Raw genomic sequence first — 25,503 nt, 5'->3', positions numbered from 1 at the left:
ATATTGTAAATATGTCAACTTTCCCCAAACTGATGTATAAATTTAATAAAATCCCAATAAAACCCCAACAGTTTTTTTGTGTGTGTGTGAAATTCAACAAACTGATTCTAAAAGTTACATGAAAATGCAAAGGACTAAGAATAGCCAAAGAAGCCAGGGAGAAAAACAAGATGGGAGAATTCTTCTGTTAGATAGATATCACAGTTTGTCACATGGATAGAAGACTAATGGAACCAAATAGCTCAGAAACAGACCCATGTATATGGATGCTTGGTTCATGACAAAAGTAGGAGTAATGAGTTTGGGGAGGGGGGCATAAGGACGTCTTAAGCAATGCTGATAATGTTCTACTTTTTAAACATTTGCATAGCGGTTATGTAATAAATTGTTAAGAATTGTACACATCTTTTGTGCACTTTTCTGAATATATGTTTTTATAATAAAAAGGCTTTTAGAAGAATGTAACCAATGAATGGTCCTATATAAAGCTCACATTCCTAAACATTAGTTCTTAGACCCTTCATAATTAGATTACATTTCTTTTCTATTATCTCCTAAACCTATATACATTTAAAAATTAAACCCTTGATTCTGCTTGCTCATCTCTAAGGAAGGCAAGTTCCGTTAAGTGTAGGGACCAAGAATATCCTGTTTACTATTACATGTTTGGTGCCTGGCCCAATGTCTGCCACATTTTAATAGCTTGATAAACACTTGTTAAGGGAATTTAAACTCCATTGGATGCTATATTATTTTAATGGGACTAATTTAAAGTATTGATGCAAATTTTTATTTTTTTTAATAAATTTATTTTATTTTTGGCTGTGTTGGGTCTTCGTTGCTGTACGTGGGCTTTCTCTAGTTTCAGAGAGCGGGGGCTACTCTTTGTTGTGGTGCATGGGCTTCTCATTGTGGTGGCTTCTCTTGTTGCAGAGCATGGGTTCTAGGTGCGTGGGCTTCAGTAGTTGTGGCAGGTGGGCTCAGTAGTTATGGCTCATGGGCTCTAGAGCGCAGGCTCAGTAGTTGTGGCACATGGGCTTAGTTGCTCCACGGCCTATGGGATCTTCCCGGACAAGGGCTCAAACCCATGTCCCCTGCATTGGCAGGCAGATTCTTAACCACTGTGCCACCAAGAAAGCCCTCATGTAAATTTTTTAAATGGAGTTAGGGATTAGAGTGAATTATATTTCTGATGCAGGAATAGTGGGTTAGAAATTAGGTACTGCACTTTTTTCTAATGCCTTTTGAGAAAGAATGAAAACAGATGTAATACAGGATCATGCAGCGTGTACATCAGTGTGACTATGACTATGGCTAAGTCTTCAGAAAATAAAGGTGTTAACTTCAGCGGTGCCAATCTTTCAATTGTGATGAAGGATTCCTGGACTATGTGTCTAAATGTCAGAATTTAGGGTGAAGTGGCAGAAGTGTTCACCAAATTCATTTCATGTCTATCGAAACTTGAAATGCATTTTGCTCATGTATTATAGAAACAATGTTATCCATGAGTAGTTTTGTAGCCTATGACATAAACTATATGTACCCAAAACACGATATTGTAACAAATGATTCTAATTTGACATGCTAGGAACATGTCCTCTGTTACAAGTAGTGCAGGGTCCCTGGTGACCCCACACAGTCTTATTTCAGATTAGGAGCCAGGATGGAACTATGACCTGGGGGAACTGGTGAGGAGCTGGAATGTAGGCTGGGGACACTCATGGTCCTAAGGAGGTGAGGAGAGAGTGATCAGTTCCCACAGGTTTACACATTATCTTTTCCTCCCACTTTGTCCTGAACAAGCTCTGGTACGAGATGTGAAATAGGGGTTGGGTGGCTGTTGGAGTTCCATTTTAGGGAGGAGTTGTCCCTATCAAAGGGGAGGTAAATTTCAAGATAAGACCAAAGGGCTTTCAATAGAAAGTGAGCTCACCCAACTTGGGCACCTACAATAAGGTAACCACCAATTGTAAGTAATTCAGTCATTTGAAAGCAGGTTCTGCCTGTACAGCCTAGGCACTGGCTCAAGAATGAATCGCTGAGGCATGGTCCTGACGTCCCCCTGTTTACCTTGATTCTTTACCACTCCAAGAGCAGGATATTCTTGTTCCCACAAAGCCACTCCATCTTATCCCCCCCTCACCCCCCTTGCCCAGACTGCACTTTTTGGTTGTCATTTCAATTCCATGTCATTTAACTGCTATGTGATGGGGGAAATACTATGTATAGGGAAAGGATGCAGGCTTATCAGATTCCTTAGATTGCTTCAAAATTAGAGTTAACCACGAGCCTTTCCCGCTGAGCTTTGGAATATTTTATTTATTTATTTATTTATTTTTTGGCTGTGTTGGGTCTTCGGTTCGTGCGAGGGCTTTCTCCAGTTGCGGCAAGCGGGGGCCACTCTTCATCGCGGTGCGGGGACCGCTCTTCATCGCGGTGCGCGGGCCTTTCTCTATCGCGGCCCCTCCCGTCGCGGGGCACAGGCTCCAGACGCGCAGGCTCAGCAATTGTGGCTCACGGGCCCAGCTGCTCCGTGGCATGTGGGATCTTCCCAGACCAGGGCTCGAACCCGTGTCCCCTGCATTAGCAGGCAGATTCTCAACCACTGCGCCACCAGGGAAGCCCCCTGGAATATTTTAAATTCCTGGAGAGCTTTGTGAAAATGATGTGTCTGCAATGGCGCCGGGGTTGAGATGAGGGGTGTGAGTGAAAATAAAGGCAACTTCATCTTAAATGGAGTCAGGAAGCCCTAAAGAGGGAGCTCTCACCCACCTGCCACTTGTTGCAGCCTGCATAACCAGCAGCAAGAAGGAAGATAGAATGCTACTTTCCTTCTGGTATAAGGGAGGACATTTTTCACACAGCAATTTTATCTCCTGCTTTTAAGAAAAAGGAAGGAAGATCCCTCCTTGACCCAGCAGCAGTGCACTAACACTTGTACCCAAAGAGAAACTGCCATAACCTCTGACCCTGGCTCTTCTCCAATGCACGTTTGTTCAAAACAACTCAAGCATTTCCTCCTAAAACCTAATAAAAGCAAGCCCCTTCTCCTTTGTTCTTCAGACTTGCCTGTGATTCACCATAGCTTGCCTGTCCTGAATTGCAATTCTCTGCTACTCCCAAATAAACCCATTTTGCTGGTAAAATAACTAGCTGCTTTATTTTTGTGGTTGACAATGCCTACTGCTGATCTAATGCTCTTCCAACTGCAACACAAATTAACTATGACATCTAGTTCTGATATAAACTTGCTTTGGAATAAACTGGGAATACAATCGCACTAAATGTAGTGTCTCCCAAATCATATATATACATTCTCTAATAGTCCTTAGAGCAAATTTTACTACTTTTATTCAGTGATTCATTAAGTCAGAAAACACTGAGAACTTACTACAAAATAAGATTATGCTGGGCACTGATAACACGAAGATGAATAAAGATACAATTATAGTCCTCAAGGATTCAGATTATTTGGTACAAGTAAACAGATAAATTATAATACTACGTGATAACTTCGGTGTTTGTTTACCTTGGCTGTACTACAAGATTACAAATCCCTTTGCAAACCAGAATGCTGTCTCTCTCTCCTTCCTTCCTTTCTTCTTTCCTTCTTTCCTTTCTCCCTCCGTGCTGGGTCTTAGTTGCAGCAAGTGGGATCTTTAGTTGCGGCATGTGAACTCTTACTTGCGGCCTGTGGGATCTAGTTCCCCGACCAGGGATGGAACCCGGTTGGGAGTGCAGTCTTACCCATTGGACCACCAGGAAGGTCCTGTCCTGTTTCTGTTCTTTTGTACTCAAGTGCACGAGATAGTGTTGGGCATAAAGCAGGTGTTCAATAGGCACACTTTACTATTCATTTCTGTTCAACTTTCTTTTTTTTTAATTTTTAAATTTTACCTATTTTATTTTTGGCTCTTCGTTGCTGCACGCGGGCTTTCTCTAGTTGCAGCTAGCGGGGCCTTCTCTTGTCGCGGAGCACGGGACTCTGGGCACGAGGGCTTCAGTAGTTGTGGCTTACGGGCTCTAGAGCGCAGGCTCAGTAGTTGTGGTGCACAGACTTAGTTGCTCTGCAGCATGTGGGATCTTCCCGGACCAGGGCTCAAACCCGTTTTCCCTGCATTGGCAGGTGGATTCTCAACCATTGAGCCACCAGGGAAGCCCCCTGTGTTCACCTTTAAAATCATTTATGGAGTGCCTGCTCCCTGGAAAGTACTGCCAGATATGTAACAGCTATTGCAATGATTATATACTGTCACAAGAAAGATTTGGGCTAAAAGATACACTAACTTAAAAGTTTCACCTTCACCCTGTCAGTTCGGATTTTCAGTGGTCAGTTTAAGTGGTTTTGCTATTTCATTCCAAAAAAGCATAGCTCCGCTTTGCCGAAAATCTGATTTACGCTTTCGCGTCCAGCAGAACTTTCTGACGCCTGGGGAGCCCCGGCCTCAGCGCGCTCTTGCGCGCATGCGCACGCACCCTCGCCTCTCCAGGGGCGGCTGGCGCGCGGGCGCACACGCCCTCGCCTCGCGTTGAGCGTCCGACCCCAGCCCCCGGCGCGGGCACCGACAACCTCCAGCCACCGGCGTCCGCGGGAGCGCGCGGACTGGCGGGCGCGCCGGGCTGTTGGGTGGCTGCGAACCGGCGCCAGCCATGTCAGCCTCAGGAGTGGCGGTGCTGCTGTCTTGGCTGAGCTGTTGCGGCTCGGCTCTGTGGAGGTAAAGAGACGCCAGTCGCGGGCAAGGGGGGCGCCCCTGGGGCCGGACAGGCGGGGACCCACCCCGGCGCCTCAGCGTCCCGGGGCCAGGCGCTCTTGTAGACCACAGCCTGGTCTCCCAGTTCCCCCAACACCAGCCCCGGCTCCCCCCGCCCCTTCCGAGAGTTTTTAGTGAATGAGGGCGGGAAATGAGGGCACGCTGTTAGGACTTGGCTGTCTCCTCAAGTTCCCGCCGTAGGGTCGCGGTACCTTCACGTCGCCATCCCCTGGACCCCACTGCACCCTTTTGCCAGAGGGAAGAGAAGCACAGGAGAACCAAAAAGTGTCCACCAGAAGTGGCGGGGGCGGGGCGGGGGGTGCGCGCGCTTCACTAGGGTAACAGGGTAGTTGATGGTTTACGTTAGGTAGTTGTGGTTGAATGATTTGTGAGAGAGTGCTTTATAATATACACTCTACAAACGTAAGGGTATGTAATTCCCGCATAAAGTGGGTTGATTTGGGGAAGGAAAACTTTAAAGTTCTGAGAGGTCCTCCATGCAAGTTTGCTTTTTGGTCAACATTAGGTGACTACTGGATTGGAAAGTGTATCAAAATATTTTAGATTTTCAACACAGGTTAAAATACAGATGATTAACTAGAAAAATCAGATTTTGCGAATATTCTGTTTAATGGAGGCTTTGCTATAACAGTTATTATTACCTTCTAACATTAAGATGTAAGGATACCCACAATAAATCAAACTATTATAGAGGTTTCAGAAGGAAGGGATCCATGGCACCTCAATAGACAGATGGAGAGTTCAAATAGAGTGAGAGTAGCCGTTGGAAAGGATTATTGAAGTACTGAGAAAAAGTAAAAACGTAGCATTCTGACAGAACTTTGTAAACCTTCATTTTCTTCTTTATAAAATGATGATGATTAAACCTGTCTCATGTGGTTGTTGTGAGGCTTGAATACAATGATATATTTCAAGCTCTCAACACATGCCTGTATCAATAAATTATGGTAGCTGATATTATTCAGGTTCATCTGTGAACCTAGGGAGTTTATAACGTTTGTTATGTTGTACACCAGAAGTCATCAACTTTAGCGTAAAGGACCAGATATTAAATATTTTAGGCTTTTCAGTCAATGCAGTCTATATTTTAGCCACTCAATTCTGCTATTGTAGGGGACAGCATACACCAACAATAGTAAACAAAGGGCTTGGCTGTGTGCAAATACAAATCCGTTTACAAAAACAGATGGGATTTGGCCCAAAGAACGTAGTTTGCCAACTCCTGGTGTATATTCATAATTAAGGAAATGCTAAATTTCAATTAGAGGTTAGAGAAGACAAAAATGGTATTTTTTTGTCATGGTAGTCACAGATTCCCTGAATTTTAGTTCTTAATAAGGTGTGCTTTTAAAGGACAAGATTTCTTAAACTTAATATAATGAATTTGTATTTTATTGTTAGCCTTTGGGGGGTGGGGGAGTTGAGAATTCCAGGGTAGATGTTTTATTTAAGAAATATTTCCCTGCCCCGAGGTCTTAGAGGTATTTACCTAAATTTTCTACCAATGTTACTGAACTTGGGTCTGCTGGCTGGTACGCAGTAAATCCAATCTACTGACACTGGGTTGTGGTGAAGGAAAGTTCAGCATTTATTGCAGGTACAAGGAGGCAATAAATGCTCAAGACCTGAACTCACCAATGGACTTCAGGGAAGGGTTTTTAAAGACAGTTTGAGGGTGAGGGACTCAGGGTATATGATTAGCTTGTGCACAATTCTCTTATTGGTTGTTGGTGAAGTAACAGGGTAGTATTTTGGGAATCTCAATCATCAACCTTCTGGTTCCAACGAGTCTGGAGTCTATGTACTGGTGGTCAGCATGCAGTTAACCTCTTCCTTCTGGTGGGGGTTTTAGTGTCTGCAAAACAACTCAGGAATGTGCATCAGGCACTGTTATCTATGTCCTTCAGGGAGGCACTAAAGATTTTGTGACTGCTATATGGCTGATCTATTATTTAGATTGTTACCAGCTCTTGTAGCCCAATTGCTGTTGTTTGTTACTGCGTGTTCACATTCTTTCATTAATGCTTGAGCCAGCCTTTTGAGACTCAGGGGAGGCATGGGAGACTAAAGCTTTTCTATAAGCAAGAGGCAAGTAGAGGATGTAGGGGGGAGAAGTCTGTCCCAGGAAGGCCCCATAGGGTCCTGCTTGGTTACACTAAGAGTATTAACATTTGGTTTTTGATATTTCTTATCCCAATGGAGTTGATTTTCTTAAATGATCTAAGGTAGGAATGCAGTTCCTTCTTTTTCCTTGTGGATCCAGATCTATTTTTCACCTTCATTTTCCTCAATTGATCTGACATATCACCTCTGTCCTATACAAAACTTCCATATGGACATATGCCTACTCTGAGTTTACTATTCTGCTCTGTTCCATTGGTCAGTTTGTCTATTGATGCACCAATAACACAATGTTTTAAGTCATCATATCTAGTAGGGCAAGTCTTCCCTATTCTTTTCGAGAAGGGTTCTGATCATTCTTGGACTTTTGCACTTTAACATAAATTTTAGAATCAGATTGTCAAGTACTATGAAAAACTCAGGATTTTGCTTGGATTTGCAGTGAATCTGTTTCTATAGATGGGAAGAAATGACATCTATATGAATATTAAATCTTCCTATCCAGTGAGCATTGTGTATCTCTATTTAGATCTTCTGTAAAAATGGGTTCTGTTTCCTCCTTTTCAATCTTAATTTATTTTTCTTATTGTATTGGCTAAGGCCTCCAACACAGTGTTGAATAGACATGGTAATAGTGGCATCCTTCTCTCATTCCAAATTTTTAAGGGGATGGTACTAATTGCCATCTAGGATATTGTTTGCTCTAGGTGTTCTGTAGATGGTTTTTATCATGGTTAAGAAACTTTCTTTGCATTTCTTCTTTAGTAAATTTTAAAAATTTTGAATTTATATGAAATTTTATTATTTTTTTTACCTATTGAAACAATTGTGTTTTATTCCCTCTTTAAAATGTGTGGTGAGTTTCATTTGTAGAGTTTTCTAATAAAATCATCTTTGCATACATAAGATAAGTGCAACTTGGTCATGGTTTATTATCTCTTTACACTTTGTTGTAGTCAATTTGCAAATATTTTCTTTAGGATTTTTATGTCTATATTTTTCTTTTTCATAATGTCTTAGGTTGGTTTTGATATCAGTGTTACACTAGCTTTACAAAATGAGCTGGAGAGTATTATCTCTTTTTCAGTTCTTTGGAAAAATTTGTATAGGATTAGGATAACTTTTCCTTGAATGTTGTGATTGGACTCATATGTTAAACCCCTGAGCATAAGTGTTTTAGTGTAGATTTTAAAGTACCACTTCAAATCATTTAATGTCTTGTCAGAAGCTTGTCTGTTTTACCTATCTTTGTGTTTTTGTTTTCTATTTTATTGATTTCTGTTTTCATTTTTCTCTCTTTTATTTTTGTTAGGCTTATTCTGATATTTTTTCTCAAATATCTTAAGCCAGACATTTAGCTCACAGTTTTTGGTCTTTATTCTTTTCTAATATGGCATTTAAAGGTATTAATACCCCATATAGTACTCCTTTGCTGTATCCCATAAGAAATGATATGTAATCATTTCATTATCATTCACTTCTAGACATTTTTAACTATAATCACTATTTCTTCTATAACCCTCGAATTATTTAGAAGTTTGTTTTTATTCCAAATATGTAAATATTTGATTATATTTTTGTTAATAATGTCTCCATTAATTGTACTATAATCATAGAGCAGGGTCCACATGATACCTATTCTTTGAAATTTGTTGAGACTTGCTTTATGTCCTAATAGATGATCAGTTTTTCTAAATGTTCCATAATGCACTTGAAAAGAATATGTTTTCTCATGCTCTACTATTCTATTGGGTCACACTTATAATGGATTGATCTTCTTTGTCCCTGAAAACACTTTTTGTCTCAAAGTCTTTTTTTCTGTTAGATTAATATATCCAGTGGGGGTTGGACTTTCTTTGGGAATCCTGTGCTTCCTGCAATATATGGTTGTCCCACATGAATGATTTAGCATATGCTTCTGTCAGATGACCTGTTGAGGACCAATTCCAGGACAGATATAGTAGGATGAATAAGGGGTTTGAGAGAAAATGGTTTACCCAAAGAATGTATTTTTTAGGCTGGATAGAGAGAGAAAAAGTGAAGTCAGGAAGGGACTTATCTCCTAGGAGATGAAGGAAGGGGTAAAAGTCAAGAATTCTCTTTGATTTTGAAGAACTGGTAGCGTGGGAATACACTAGAGAGAATAGGAAAGGTACATTCTTAGAGTCCCAGAGTGAGATGACACTGTCCTTTTCATTAAAAAATTGTCCTAACACATGGGCCATCTGCACACCCACACCCTTGATCATTCCAGATCCATTTCCAACAATAACACAGTAAATATTTGACATAATTAAGGAAGCAGGAATGAGAAGGTGTTATTATAGTTGTCTGTGATGAAGTTAATAAATTAAATACGACTCCTTTAGCTACTGTTCCCTCCATAACCTGTACCCAGCCTTAGTAGGAGTTGGAAGCTGATAAAGGAGAAGGTGGGGAAAAGGGCTTGTCAGAGAAGGTAGTTTTATTATTTAGCTACCAGGTTTCATTCACAAATTGCCCAGGTTAACTTTGTAAATTAAAATACAGAATTTTTCACTTGTATTTTTCTCTTTCTTAAGGTTTCTGTCTTTCTTACTATAGTGAAAGAGGTCTTAGATTCATAAGTGGGAGGTGGTTCATACTTACTTGAAAAGAGACCTTTGATGAAAATATATTCCATTTTAATTTATAGGGATATATAAAAATACATTAAAATGTTTTTATATTTGATCTGCAATCTGCATATAGATAAAATATGTTTCATTATAAATAATAAAATATATTTCATTATGTGACTGACATCTATTAAAAGAGTTACATAGTGATATCCCAGCAATTCCACATACAAATACACACAGAAATTGCCTCTGATTTAAGATTTTAAGGATGGAGCAATTCCAATGGCAATTAAGTGTGTAATGTAGACGTGGAATAGATTACTGAAGCAAAGGGAAGGTAAAGGGAATTTCAAGATGATGCTTTATGATAGCCACTGGCCTTGTCTGGCTTTTGAGCACTCGAAATGTGGCTAGTCAAAATTGAGATGTTTTTGTTAGTGTAGTATATACACCAGATTTCAAAGACTTAGTACCAAAAAAAAGAATACTGTTGAATAAAATATATTATTAGAAGCAATATCACTTGTTTTTTCTCACTTTTTTAATGTGGCTACTAGAAAACTTTCAATTCCATAGGTGGCTCACATTATATTTTTATTGGAGAGTAGATAAATCATATAGACAGAAATTAAAGTACTCTGAATTATAGCGAGAAATGATAATGAACAAGGACTCATAGAAATTTGCTCTTTACTTCATTGCTTCAGATAAGAAATACTGTTTTTTTGATTTTCAATCTTTATTCATTTTATTTTAACTCAGTTTACAGGTGAAGGAGTTAGAGCCAATATTCTTCAACAGTTTTTATTCTAAAACAAAAACAAGATGTAAAAGTATTTACTTCTTGCTATAGTGTCTTCAGATACTGAGCAACCTTGAGCGCACCTTGAGTTATGGGTAGATGTTGCTGATATTCCCAGTTTAGCCCCGACTATACTTTCTAAGAAGGTGCTTGGGCAGAAATGTAAAGCTCATAGCAGCTCAGGCATGCTCTGACCAAGTATAGAATCCCTTTTATTTGGGGGAGAAATTAGTTTTAGTATTCATATTTGACATTTTCCTCTGCAGGTATTCCAGTAACAGCCCAAACTACCACATTTTTAGTACCAGAAGTACCGTAAGTGTTTACTTTTTTAAACTATAATTATTAATTTTTTTGACTTCGCAGCAGAGAGCAAAATTAATCATACTCAGTCATACAGCACAGTGTCATTCTTTTATTTTTATTTTATTTCCTCATCCTATATATCTTCCTAATATAAATTCCCCCTCCAATAAATGTCTTTAAATATGTATTTAGCAAAAATAGGTAGTGTTGTTTTGAGTGTTTTTGTGATTCAACATTCACAAAACGGTGTTATGATACAGATAGGATGACCATGCAGTATATTGTTAAACTACTGAGAATTAAAGATAGTGCTATTAACAGTTATGCTGGGACAATAGGTATAAATTGGAACTGTCTAGACAAACCAGGATGCATGGTCACCCAAGCTATAGACTTCCCTCTCTACATTACTTTTTAAATTCAACATTGTCTAGTTCATTTCTTCTTAATGCCGCCTGATTACTAGTGTGTGTGTATATTATTTATCTATTCCACTCCCTAATGATGGATGAATGGCTTCCTACCACCACAAAAAACATTGTGATGAATGCCCTTCTACATGTCCTTTTATGAATCTGTGCAATAATTTTTCAGCTATGGTTGGTAGGACATAGGGAAACAGACACCTAACTTAACTAAATTCTGCAAGATTTTTTCCAAAATGGCAATCACAATTTATATTCTTACCCAGTGAACATCTTCACCAGGATTTGGTATTATTGAATTTCCCATTTTTTTAACCAATCTCATTACTACGTAGTAATAGTTTACTGCTGTTGTTATTTTCAATTCTCTGATGACTAGTGATTTTGAGCATTGTTTCTCATATTTATGCAGGATTCTCCTGTGAATTGCCTTTTCATTTTTCATTTTTGCCCATTTTCCACTTAATTTTCTGCCCTTTTCTCATTACAGAGCATTGTCTATGTTCCACTCTATGTATTAGTCAAATGTTGATTTTAAATATTTTACTTATCATTTCCTAGCCTCTCATCTACTCATCTAACCATTGGCTTTGTCCATGGATACTTTATTTTTTAAAAAGATGACTTTTGGTGAGCCATCCCCTCCCTTATTTGATGTTACAGTTTATACTTCTTTGGAATTTTATTTAAGAAAAAATTTTGCCTACCCTGTGTTGCAAAGATTTTTATCCTACATTTTCTTTTATATGATTTATATTTTTACTTTTCAAATAAAGGTCATAAGTAATATCTGGAGTCCACCTTGTATATAATATAAGGTAGGCATTTACATTACTTTCTCCACAGAATGAACCAGCATGTATTTAAAAATTTATTGTTTCCTTATTATTTTTTCTGGTATCATCTTTGTTTTATATATGGATGTGTTGAGTTCTGAACTTCTTTTCTATTGGTAGATTTGACTGATCCTCTCTGCAACATGTTTCATGTAGTTGGAGTTTCAATTCTGTATATTATTCCCTTGAATTAACATACAACAGTATATATATCATTCTACTCTAGATAAACAATCAGTTTTTTCCATTTTTAGTCTACTGTGATTAGGGCTGCTATGAACATTCTTATGCCTATTTTCTGCTTAACGTATGTATGTATTTCTGCTGGGTGTATACTTAGGTGTGGAATTGATAAGTCATAAGGCATGTGCATATGTTCAGCTTTAGTAGATGGTGCCAAGAGATTTTACAAAGTAATTGTATCAGTTTACATTCATATTCTATTTACAGATATTGTTGTATTTACATTATTCAAAACCAGGCAAAAAGAATCTATGTAAACTATATTTTCCTTTTTTTAATTTTTATTTTATATTGGAGTAGAGCTGATTAACAATGTTGTGTTAGTTTCAGGTGTACAGCAAAGTGATTCAGTTATACATATACATGTATGTATTCTTTTTCAAATTCTTTTCCCATTTAGGTTATTAAAACTATATTTCCTTTTAAAATGTGCATTTGTCTTAAAATTTATTGCTATCCATTTCTTTATAATCTTTGCATATCACTTAAATTTCTATTTGTAGTTATTTTATTTCTCTAATATTATTTGTTTATGAACTTCATCTTTTTTTCTTGAAGAACTTTGTTATATGATTGACCATTTTATTAATTTTTTTTTAAATCCCCCTTTTTCTTTTCTAGTATTCTTTTATTACTTTTATATAGGTGATAGAAATGTATCATCTTTAATTGATAATTGGTCCCCAAAACAATAAAGTTATGTCATTGCAGAAATGCAGATTAGGAGCCAGAGTTTGATTATCAGAGCATAAGTTAGACAAAAGTCCAGAGAGTAGATGATAAAACCAGCGGTATTGTGCTTGCTTGAAAGTAATATTCAGAGAAAGAAAGAAAATATTAAGTATGCATAATACTTCAGGGATTAAGTAGTCCATGAATCTTCTTGATGGAAAGCATTTTAAAAAGTCCCTCCCCACCTTTTTGCTTTTCCTGAAATTTCAGCATGAGGATTGGCACACATGAAGGTGCTCTTAGGGAACATACACTGTTGGATACTGTCTTTGCACTCTCCCTCTGCCTCATTACGGTTCATTGGTATTTCTGATATAGGAGCTTGTACACTCATCTGGAGCCCTGATTTTTGTGACTGCTGCCCTGGAATCACCACAGATTGCCTGCCTCTGGTGGCCGGTAGGGCTTATATGCTTGCAATCCCACAGGACAGTATATATTTGCACACTTTAAAAGCTGCTGCCTGAGGATCTGGATGCTAATCAGCATGAATCTAGGTGCTGACAGATTCTCCCCTTTGGGACACTGACAGGTCTTGGCACATCCTCAACTACTAGGAGCTATTAAAAATAAAATAGGCTGCTTGGACAATCACAAAGAGAGATAACCAAGAGCTAAGGCAAGGTTGAACAGTAGGCTCATCTCCTACACAAGGCCATGCCTTCAAGACTGGGAGAGATGGTAGTTGCATCTACTGTAGAAATCAAAAAAGAGTCAAAGAAAATGAAATAACAGAGGAATATGTTCCAAACAAAAGAATAAGATAAAACCTCAGGGGAAAAAAAAACCCTTAAAGAAATGGAGATAAGTAATTTACCTGATAATGGTTGGGGAGAGGAATAAAGATGGCAGAGTAGAAGGATGTGGAACTCACCTCCTCCCACGAATGCATCAAAAATACATCTACAGTGGAACAGTTCTCACACAATACCTACTGAACACTAGCAGAAGACCTCAAAAACCTGAAAGGACAAGAAAGATCTCCACATAACCAGGTAGGATGAAAGGAAAAACAAAAGAGGAAGTGGGACAGGACTGGCACCCCTGGGAGGGAGCTGTGAAAAAGGAAAGGTTCCTGCACTCTGGGAAGCCCCCTCCCTGGTGGGGAGATCAGCCAGGACAGAAAGGGTGCTTCACATGCTCAGAGGAGAGTGCATCAACTGGTTTGTGGCAGGCAGAACAGAGACCTGCACAGATGGTCGTGCCACCACGCTGCATGCCCCAGCCTGAGACACGCATCCACTGGTATGGGTGGGGACTGGGTGCTGAAACTCAGGTTTTAGAGGACTGGTGTTGGCTGTGCGGAGGAGACAGCCTGAAGGGGCTGGAGTGTATTACAGCCACAACCAGGGCTGTTTGCGGATGAAGCCCAGGCCTACCTAGAAACAAAGCTCCATTGTTAAGTGGTGCACAAACGGAGGAGTGGGGTTGCCATAGCAGCCTCTTTCTCCTGGCACCAGCCCCCACCTCCGTGCACCAGCCTCCACCTCCATGGGCTCCAGGAGTGCATGCTCCATCCACCACCTCAGCAGGCTCCTGCCTAGCAGACTCCTACTCCCTTGCTGCTGCCAGGGCAGGCTCACAGCCCCAGCCACCACCTTGGTGGGCTCACGCCTAAACAGGCTCTGGCACCGGCCGCCACCTTGGCAGGCTCCGGGAGCAGGCCAATGGGTTGCCCACATGCAGAGGCGGGGCTGAAATCATAGTTGAGCCCCAGGGCTGTGTGACTTAGGAAGTAGGGCTGGAATCTCTCCCCGTGGCTCAGTGAGCCCCTGATTTACACCTCCACCATCGGCTTTGTAAATTCAGCGCCTGTAGGACATCCAAGCAGACAATGGGTGCTCTCATGGCTGGGATAGGTCTGGCCTTAGCAGCTGTGGGCTTTGTGCGTGCATGCACATGGGGGCTGACCCAGGTCAGGATCTGGGCTGCCTCCATAGCTTGCACAGCAGGTCCAGGTGTGTGACTATTCCATTCCTGGCACCTGACTTCAGTAGATCTGTGCTGGTGGCCTTGTGAAAACAATGCCTGTGAGACATGAGGGCTGATTACCGGCATGCCCATGGTTGAGGTGGGGCTGAGCGCAGTGCCAACAACTGTGTACTTCGTGAGCCTGCACAACGGGTGAAAGGTGACACAACAGAGCACACTCACCAGTGAACAGCTCTGGCAGAGGAATATTCAGTGGCTCCTCTCCCAGTGAGAGCACTCCAATCCCACATACCATGCACTGCAGTTCAGAAACGCAGCTCAGAAATGGATCTGGGGCTTCTATTCCTAAAACTAAGGAGCAGACCTTGCACCTGACAGGGCAGTGACAACCACAGAGCAAAGAGGAGGACCTGCTCAACATCCAGTGAAGGCTCTGGCCACCACAACACCAGTCATACCTCCTATCAAGGGGATAACAGCCAGCACTCACCAAGGAAAGAGGCGGCAGGCATCCGTACTCAAAACAGCACTTCCACCAAAAATGTTAAACCCATACAGTCTACACAAGGGACGCTCCCACATAAAAATAGCCCTCCAAGACCACAGTGGATATTGTTTCTCCTAAATTCATAGAGCAAGAGAAATATAAGTAAAATGAAGAAGCAGAGGAACCACTCCAAATTAAAAGATCAAGGGAATTCCCCTGAAAGAACAAACTATGAAACAGCCCTCTTCAGTCTAATAGACACTGAGTTCAAAAAGGAGATAATGAAAATGCTGAAGGAATTAAGAAGGGCTATTGATAGATATGCAGGTTACTGTAAAAAAAAAGTAGAAACTATAAAAAGGAACTAGGAAAAATTAGAGAACTCATTTGCCAAGACAAAAGCTGAGCTAAAGGCAGTGAATAGCAGAGTGAATAAGGCAAGAGAACTAATAAGTGATCTGGAAGATTAAATAATGGAAATCACACAATCAGAACAGCAGACAGAAAACCAAGTGAAAAAAAAATGAAAGCAATATAAAAGACCTATGGGATAATATAAAGCATGCCAATCTATGCGTAATGGGGATCCCAGAAGGAGAAGAAAGAGAAAGGGGAATTGAAAATGTATTTGAAGAAATTATGGCTGAAAACTCCCCACACCTAAAGAAGGAAACAGATATCCAGGTACAGGAAGCACAGAGGGTCCTGAACAAGATGAACCCAAACAGACCTACACCAAGACATAATTAAAGTGGCAAAAGTTAAAGAGAGGATTCTAAAGCCAGCAAGATAAAACCAAAGAGTTAATTACAAGGGAACCCCCATAGGCTATCAGCTGATTTCTTTACAGAAAAGTTGTGGGCCAGAAGGGAGTGGCAAGGCATATTCAAAGTCCTAAAAGGGAAAAATCTGTAACCTAGGATACTCTGCCCAGCAAGATTATCATTTAGAATAGAAGGAGAGATAAAGAATTTCTCAGAGGGGAGCTTCCAGGTGGCAGAAGAGTAAGATGCGGAGATCATCTTCCTCTCCACAAATACATCAGAGATACACCTACATGTGGAACAGCTCCTATAGAACACCTACTGAATGCTGGCAGAAGACCTCAGACCTCTCAAAAGGCAAGAAACTCCCCACGTACCTGGGTAGGGCAAAAGAAAAAATAAAAAACAGAGACAAAAGAATAGGGTCGGGACCTGCACCACCAGGAGGGAGCTGTGAAGGAGGAAAGGTTTCCACACACTAGGAAGCCCCTTCACGGGCAGACACTGTGGGTGACGGAGGGGGGGAGCTTCAGAGCCACAGAGGAGAGCACAGCAACAGGGGTGCGGAGGGCAAAGCGGAGAGATTCCCACACAGAGGATTGGTGCCGACCAGCACTCAACAGCCGTAGAGGCTTGTCTGCTCACCCGCTGGGGTGGGCGGGGGCTGGGAGCTGAGGCTTGGGTTTCAGTTGGATCCCAGGGAGAGGACTGGGGTTGGCTGCGTGAACACAGCTTGAAGGGGGCTAGTACACCATGGCTAGCCGGGAGGGAGTCTGGGAAAAAGTCTGGACCTGCTGAAGAGGCAACAGACTTTTTCTTCCCTCTTTGTTTCCTGGTGCACGAGGAGAGGGGATTAAGAGTGCTGCTTAAAGGAGCTCCAGAGACGGGCGCGAGCCACGGCTATCAGTGCGGACCACAAAGATGGGCATGGGACTCTAAGGCTGCTGCTGCTGCTACCCAGAAGCCTGTGTGCAGGCACAGGTCACTCTCCACACCTCCACTCCCGGGAACCTGTGCAGCCTGCCACTGCCTGGGTCCCGTGGTCCAGGGACAACTTCCCTGGGAGAACACACGGCACACCTCAGGCTGTTACAACGTCATGCTGACCTCCGCAGGCTCGCCTGGCATCCGTACCCCTCCCTCCCCCGAGCCTGAGTGAGCCAGAGCCCCTGAATCAGCTGCTCCTTTAGCCCCATCCTGTCTGAGCAAAGAACAGATGCCCTCAGGCAACCTACACGCAGAGGCAGGTGCAAATCCAAAGCTGAACCCTGAGAGCTGTGCAAACAAAGAAGAGAAAGGGAAATTTCTCCCAGCAGCCTCAGGAGCAGCGGATTAAATCTCCACAATCAACTTGATGTACCCTGTGTCTGTGGAATACCTGAATAGACAACGAATCATACCAAGTTGAGGAGATGGACTGTGGGAGCAAAAGACATATATATATTTTTTCTTTTTGTGAGTGTGTATGTGTATGCGTCTATGTGTGATTTTGCCTGTATAGCTTTGCTTTTACCATTTGTCCTAGGGTTCTGTCCGTCCGTGTTTTTTTTTACTTCCAAAAATTTTTTTCTTAATAATTATTTTTTATTTTAATAACGTTATTTTATTTTATTTTATTTTATCTTCTTTCTTTCTTTCTGTTTTTTCTCCCTTTTATTCTGAGCCATGTGGATGAAAGGCTCTTGGTGCTCCAGCCAGGCATCAGCTCTGTGCCTCTGAGGTAGGAGAGCCAACGTCAGGACACTGGTCCACAAGAGACCTCCCAGCTCCACGTAATATCAAAAGGTGAAAATCTCCCAGAGATCTCCATCTGAACGCCAAGACCCAGCTTCACTCAACGACCAGCAAGCTACAGTGCTGGACACCCTATGGCAAAAAACTACCAAGACAGGAACACAACCCCATCCATTAGCAGAGAGGCTGCCTAAAATCATAATAAGGCCATAGACACCCCAAAACACACCACCAGACATGGACCTGCCCGTCAGCAAGACAAGATCCAGCCTCATCCACCAAAACACGGGCACTAGTCCCCTCCACCAGGAAGCCTACACAACCCACTGAACCAACCTTAGCCACTGGGGAGAGACACCAAAAAAAAAAAGGAACTACGAACCTGCAGCCTGCAAAAAGGACACCCCAAACACAATAAGTTAAGCAAAATGAGAAGACAGAAAAACACAGCAGAAGAATGAGCCAGGAAAAAACCCACCAGACCAAACAAATGAAGAGGAAATAGGCAGTCTACCTGAAAAAGAATTCAGAATAATGATAGTAAAGATGATTCAAAATCTTGGAAATAGTATAGAGAAAATACAAGAAATGTTGAACACGGACCTAGAAGAACTAAAGAGCAAACAAACAATGATGAACACAATAAATGAAATTAAAAATTCTCTAGAAGGGATCAATAGAATAACTGAGGCAGAAGAACGGATAAGTGACCTGGAAGATAAAATAGTGGAAATAACTACTGCAGAGCAGAATAAAGAAAAAAGAATGAAAAGAACTGAGGACAGTCTCAGAGACCTCTGGGACAACATTAAATGCACCAACATTCGAATTATAGGGGTCCCAGAAGAAGAAGAGAAAAAGAAAGGGACTGAGAAAATATTTGAAGGGATTATAGTTGAAAACTTCCCTAATATGGGAAAAGAAATAGTTAATCAAGTCCAGGAAGCACAAAGAGTCCCATACAGGATAAATCCAAGGAGAAACACGCCAAGACACTTATTAATCAAACTATCAAAAATTAAATACAAAGAAAAAAATATTAAAAGCAGCAAGGGAAAAGCAACAAATAACACACAAGGGAATCCCCATAAGGTTAACAGCTGATCTTTCAACAGAAACTCTGCAAGCCAGAAAGGAGTGGCAGGGCATATTTAAAGTGATGAAGGAGAAAACCTTACAACCAAAATTACTCTACACAGCAAGGATCTCATTCAGATTTGATGGAGAAATTAAAACCTTTACAGAGAAGCAAAACGTAAGAGAATTCAGCACCACCAAACCAGCTTTACAACAAATGCTAAAGGAACTTCTCTAGGTAGGAAACACAAGAGAAGGAAGAGACCTACAATAACAAACTCAAAACAATTAAGAAAATGGGAATAGGAACATACATATCGATAATTACCTTAAATGTAAATGGATTAAATGCTCCCACCAAAAGACATACTGGCTGAATGGATACCAAAACAAGACCCATATATATGCTGTCTACAAGAGACCCACTTCAGACCTAAGGACACATACAGACTGAAAGTGAGGGGATGGAAAATGATATTCCATGCAAATGGAAATCAAAAGAAAGCTGGAGTAGCAATTCTCATATCAGACGAAATAGACTTTAAAATAAAGACTATTACAAGACACAACGAAGGACACTACATAATGATCAAGGGATCGATCCAAGAAGAAGATATAACAATTGTAAATATTTATGCACCCAACATAGGAGCACCTCAATACATAAGGCAAATACTAACAGCCATAAAAGGGGAAATCGACAGTAACACAGTCATAGTAGGGGACTTTAACACACCACTTTCACCAATGGACAGATCATCCAAAATGAAAATAAATAAGGAAACACAAGCTTTAAATGATACATTAAACAAGATGGACTTAATTGATATTTATAGGACATTCCATCCCAAAACAACAGGATACACATTCTTCTCAAGTGCTCATGGAACATTCTCCAGGATAGATCATATCTTGGGTCACAAATCAAGCCTTGGTAAATTTAAGAAAATTGAAATCATATCAAGTACCTTTTCTGACCACAATGCTGTGAGACTAGATATCAATTACAGGAAAAAATCTGTAAAAAATACAAGCACATGGAGGCTAAACAATACACTACTTAATAACCAAGAGATCACTGAAGAAATCAAAGAGGAAATCAAAAAATACCTAGAAACAAATGACAATGAAAACACGATGACCGAATACCTATGGGATGCAGCAAAAGCAGTTCTAAGACGGAAGTTTATAGCAATACGATTCTACCTTAAGAAACAAGAAACATCTCAAATAAACAACCTAACCTTACACCTAAAGCAATTAGAGAAAGAAAAACAAAAAAAACCCAAAGTTAGCAGAAGGAAAGAAATTATAAAGATCAGATCAGAAATAAATGAAAAAAGAGATGAAGGAAACGACAGCAAAGATCAATAAAACTAAAAGCTGGTTCTTTGAGAAGATAAACAAAGTTGATAAACCATTAGCCAGACTCATCAAGAAAAAAAGGGAGAAGACTTAAATCAATAAAATTAGAAATGAAAAAGGAGAAGTAACCACTGACACTACAGAAATACAAAGGATCATGAGAGATTACTACAAGCAATTCTATGCCAAAGAAATGGACAACCTGGAAGAAATGGACACATTCTTAGAAATGCACAACTTTCCGAGACTGAACCAGGCAGAAATAGAAAATATGAACAGACCAATCATAAGCACTGAAATTGAAACTGTGATTAAAAATCTTCCAACAAACAAAAACCCAGGACCAGATGGCTTCATAGGCAAATTCTATCAAACATTTAGAGAAGAGCTAACACCTATCCTTCTCAAACTCTTCCAAAATATAGCAGAGGGAGGAACTCTCCCAAACTCATTCTATGAGGCCACCATCACCCTGATACCAAAACCAGACAAAGATGTCACAAAGAAAGGAAACTACAGGCCAATATCACTGATGAACATAGATGCAAAAATCCTCAACAAAATACTAGCAAACAGAATCCAACAGCACATTAAAAGGATCATACACCATGATCAAGTGGAGTTTATCCCAGGAATGCAAGGATTCTTCAATATACGCAAATCAATCAATGTGATACACCATATTAACAACTTGAGGGCGAAAAACCATATGATCATCTCAATCGATGCAGAGAAAGTTTTCGACAAAATTTAACACCCATTTATGATAAAAATCCTGCAGAAAGTAGGCATAGAGGGAACTTTCCTCAACATAATAAAAGCCATATATGACAAACCCACAGTCAACATCGTCCTCAATGGTGAAAAACTGAAACCATTTCCACTAAGATCAGGAACAAGACAAGGTTGCCCACTCTCAGCAGTATTATTTAACAGTTGTGGAAGTTGTAGCCACAGCAACCAGAGAAGGAAAAGAAATAAAAGGAATCCAAATCAAAGAAGAAGTAAAGCTGTCACTGTTTGCAGATGATATGATACTATACATAGAGAATCCTGAAGATACTACCAGAAAACTACTAGGGCTAATCAATGATTTTGGTAAAGTAGCAGGATACAAAATTAATGCACAGAAATCTCTAGCATTCCTATACACTAATGATGAAAAATCTGAAAGTGAAATTAAGGAAACACTCCCATTTACCTTTGCAACAAAAAGAATAAAACATCTAGGAATAAACCTACCTAAGGAGACAAAAGACTTGTATGCAGAAAACTATAAGACACTGATGAAAGAAATTAAAGATGATACAAATAGATGGAGAGATATACCATGTTCTTGGATTGGAAGAATCAACATTGTGAAAATGACTCTATTACCCAAAGCAATCTACAGATTCAATGCAATCCCTATCGAACTATCACTGGCATTTTTCACAGAACTAGAACAAAAAATTTCACAATTTGTATGGAAATGCAAAAGACCCCAGGTAGCCAAAGCAATCTTGAGAAAGAGAAACGGAGCTGGAGGAATCAGACTCCCTGATTTCAGACTATACTACAAAGCTACAGTAATCAAGACAGTATGGTACTGGCACAAAAACAGAAATATCAATCAATGGAACGGGATAGAAAGCCCAGAGATAAACCCACACACATATGGTCACCTTATCTTTGATAAAGGAGGCAATAATATACAGTGGAGAAAAGACAGCCTCCTCAATAAGTGGTGCTGGGAAAACTGGACAGGTACATGTAAAAGTATGAAATTAGAACACTCCCTAACATCATACACAAAAATAAACTCAAAATGGATTAAAGACTTAAATGTAAGGCCAGACACTATCAAACTCTTAGAGGAAAACATAGGCAGAACACTCTATGACATAAATCACAGCAAGATCCTTTTTGAGCCACCTTCAAGAGAAATGGAAATCAAAACAAAAATAAACAAATGGGACCTACTGAAACTTAAAAGCTTTTGCACAGCAAAGGAAACCATAAACAAGACCAAAAGAGAACCCCCAGAATGGGAGAAAATATTTGCAAATGAAGCAACTGATGAAGGATTAATCTCCAAAATTTACAAGCAACTTGTGCAGCTCAATATCAAAAAAACAACCCAATCCAAAAATGTGCAGAAGCCCTAAATAGACATTTCTCCAGAGAAAATATACAGATTGCCAACAAACACATGAAAGAATGCTCAACATCATTAATCATTAGAGGAATGCAAATGAAAACTACAATGAGATATCATTTCACAGTGGTTAGAATGGCCATCATCAAAAAATCTACAATCAATAATTGCTGGAGAGGGTGTGGAGAAAAGAGAACCCTCTTGCACTGTTGGTGGGAATGTAAATTGATACAGCCACTATGGAGAACAGTATGGAGGATCCTTAGAAAACTAAAAATAGAACTACCATATGACCCAGCAATCCCACTACTGGGCATATACCCTGAGAAAACTGTAATTCATTAAGTGTCATGTACCAAAATGTTCATTGCAGCTCTGTTTACAGATGAATGGATAAAGAAGTTGTGGCACATATATACCATGGAATATTACTCAGCCATAAAATGAAACGAAATGAAAGCCATAAAATGAAACAAAATTGAGTTATTTGTAGTGAGGTGGATGGACCTAGAGTCTGTCATACAGAGTGAAGTAAGTCAGAAAGAGAAAAACAAATACCGTATGCTAACATATATATATGGAATCTAAGGGAAAAAAAAGAAAAAGATCATGAAGAACCAAGGGGCAAGATGGGAATAAAGACACAGAACTTCTAGAGAATGGACTTGAGGATATAGGGAGGGGGACATGTAAGCTGTGACAAAGTGAGAGAGTGGCATGGACATATATACACTTCCAAACGTAAAATAGATAGCTAGTGGGAAGCAGCCACATAGCACAGGGAGATCAGCTTAGTGCTTTGTGACCACCTAGAGGGGTGGGATAAGGAGGGTGGGAGGGAGGGAGATGCAAGAGGGAAGAGATGTGGGAACATATGTATATGTATAACTGATTCACTTTGTTATAAAGCAGAAACTAACACACCATTGTAAAGCAATTATACTCCAATAAAGATGTTAAAAAAAAAAGAATTTCTGAGAGAAGGAAAAACTAAAAGAATACAGCGTTACTAAACGTATCCTAAAAGAAATATTGAAAGTTCTTCTCTAAATAGAAAAGAAGTAAGAATCAATAGGAAAGAGAAAGTCACAATTGGAAAGTAAGTCACTTAAGCCTGTATGCAGATTTTTAAAAAATTTTAAAAGCTTCTGTGAAAGTGATGATAACCACAATGAACAGCAAACAGATGAACATGAAGATGTAAAAGAGGACATCAAAAATCATAAAATGAGGGGAGGAGAGTAAGAAATTTAATTTTTCTTTCTAGAACGTGTTTGAGGCTATATGACTACCAGTCTAAAGCAAGTGGATATAGGAAGGGGTTAACATACTTGAAAAACAGGTTAAACACAAATCAGAAACAATAGATTCACAAAAACCAAAAAGAAGAGAACACAAGCATAATACAAATGAAAATCAACAGATGACAAAAGGAAAAACAAAAAGAAAAAGGGGCAAAGAATAAATATAGAATCAATGGGAAAATAAGGATTAAGATGGCAATAAATACATATTTATCAATAATTACCTTAAATGTCAATGGACTAAATGTTTCAGTCAGAAGACACAGAGTGGCAGATTGGGTAAAAAAAAAAAAGCCTACAATATGCTGCCTACAAGAGACCCTCTTTAGGGCAAAGGACACATATAGATTGAAAGTGAGGGGATGGAAAAAGATATTTCATGGAAAAAGAAATGACAAGAAAGTGCGGGTTGCAATACTCATATCAGATAAAATAAACGTTAAAACAAAGGCTATAAAGAAAGATAAAGAGGAACACTATATAACGTTAAAAGGACCAATACAAGGAGAGGATATTATACTTGTCAACATATATGCACCCAGTATAGGAGTACCCAAATACATAAAACAAATACTAACAGACAAAGGGAGAAATTGACAGGAATACAGTAAAGTAGGCGATGTTAACACCCCACTCACATCAGTGGACATATCTTTGAGACAGAAAATCAATAAGGCAACAGAGATCCTAAATGATATAATAGAACAGTTTGACTTAATTGATATTTTCAGGACATTACATCCAAAGAAAGCAGAATACACATTTTTTTTCAAGTGCACATGGAACATTCTCTAGGATTGACCACATACTAGGGCACAAAACAAACTTCAACAAATTTAAAAGTATAGAAATTGTTTCAAGCATCTTTTCTGACCACAATGGCATAAAACTAGAAATCAACCACAGAAAAATAAATGAGAAAAATACAATTACATGGAGACTAAACAACCTGCTAGTAAAAGACCAGTGGGTCAACAGTGAAATCAAAGAAATTTAAAAATACATTGAGGCAAATGACAGTGAAAACACCACCATACAAAATCTATGGGATGCAGAAATAGCAGTTTCAAGGGAAGTTCATAGTGATGCAGGCCTTCTTTAAGAAACAAGAAAAATCTCAAATAACCTAACACACCACCTAAGAGAATTAGAAAAATAATAACAAACAAAACCTAAAGTCAGCAGAAGGAAGGAGAAAATAAAGATCAGAAAGGAAATAAATAGAGATTAAAAAATAGAAACAAATCAATAAAACCAAGAGCTTGTTCTTTCAAAGGGTAAACAAAATAGACAAAACTCTGGCCAGGCTCACTATGAAGAGAGAAGACCCAAGTAAACAAAATAAGAAATGAAAGAGGAGAAATCACAATGGATACCACAGAAAGACAAGGAAAAAAAAAAGAATACTATGAACAATTGTATGCCAACAAGTTTGACAACCTAGAAGAAATGGACAAATTTCTAGAAACATACAACCCACCAAAACTGAATCAAGAAGAAATGGATAACTTGAACAGATCACTAGAAGTGAAATAGAAAAAACTCCCTACAAACAGAAGTCCAGGACCAGATGGCTTCACAGGCAAATTCTACCAAACATACAAAGAAGAACTTATACCAGTCCTCAAAGTCTTCCAAAAGATCAAAGAGGAAGGAAGACTCCCAAAGACATTCTATGAAGCCACCATCACCCTGATACGAAAACCAAAGACTACCAAAAAAGAAAATTACAAGCCAATATCTTTGATGAATATAGATGCAAAAATTTTCAACAAAATATTAGCAAACTGAATCTAACAACACATAAAAAAGATCATACACCATGACCAACTTGGATTCATCCCAGGGTCACAAGTATGGTTCAAC

At 39.5% G+C, this 25,503-nt stretch overlaps 1 protein-coding gene across 1 annotated transcript in view; it reads left to right on the top strand.

Moving 5' to 3' along the window:
* Positions 1-4,536: 4,536 nt before the first annotated feature.
* Positions 4,537-25,503, top strand: part of CATSPERE (catsper channel auxiliary subunit epsilon) — a 264,240-nt gene continuing 243,273 nt past the window's right edge. The window contains exons 1-2 of the mRNA XM_057536226.1: positions 4,537-4,715; positions 10,562-10,610. Of these exons, the coding sequence (XP_057392209.1) occupies positions 4,651-4,715; positions 10,562-10,610 (114 nt within the window). The 5' untranslated portion in view covers positions 4,537-4,650. The remainder of the gene's footprint in view (positions 4,716-10,561; positions 10,611-25,503) is intronic.

This window comes from Balaenoptera acutorostrata, chromosome 1 (genome assembly GCF_949987535.1).
Source record: "Balaenoptera acutorostrata chromosome 1, mBalAcu1.1, whole genome shotgun sequence".
Classification (NCBI taxonomy): domain Eukaryota; kingdom Metazoa; phylum Chordata; class Mammalia; order Artiodactyla; family Balaenopteridae; genus Balaenoptera; species Balaenoptera acutorostrata.
The sequence above is the reverse complement of the archived record's forward strand: the minus strand, read 5'-3'. Positions and strand labels throughout refer to the sequence as shown.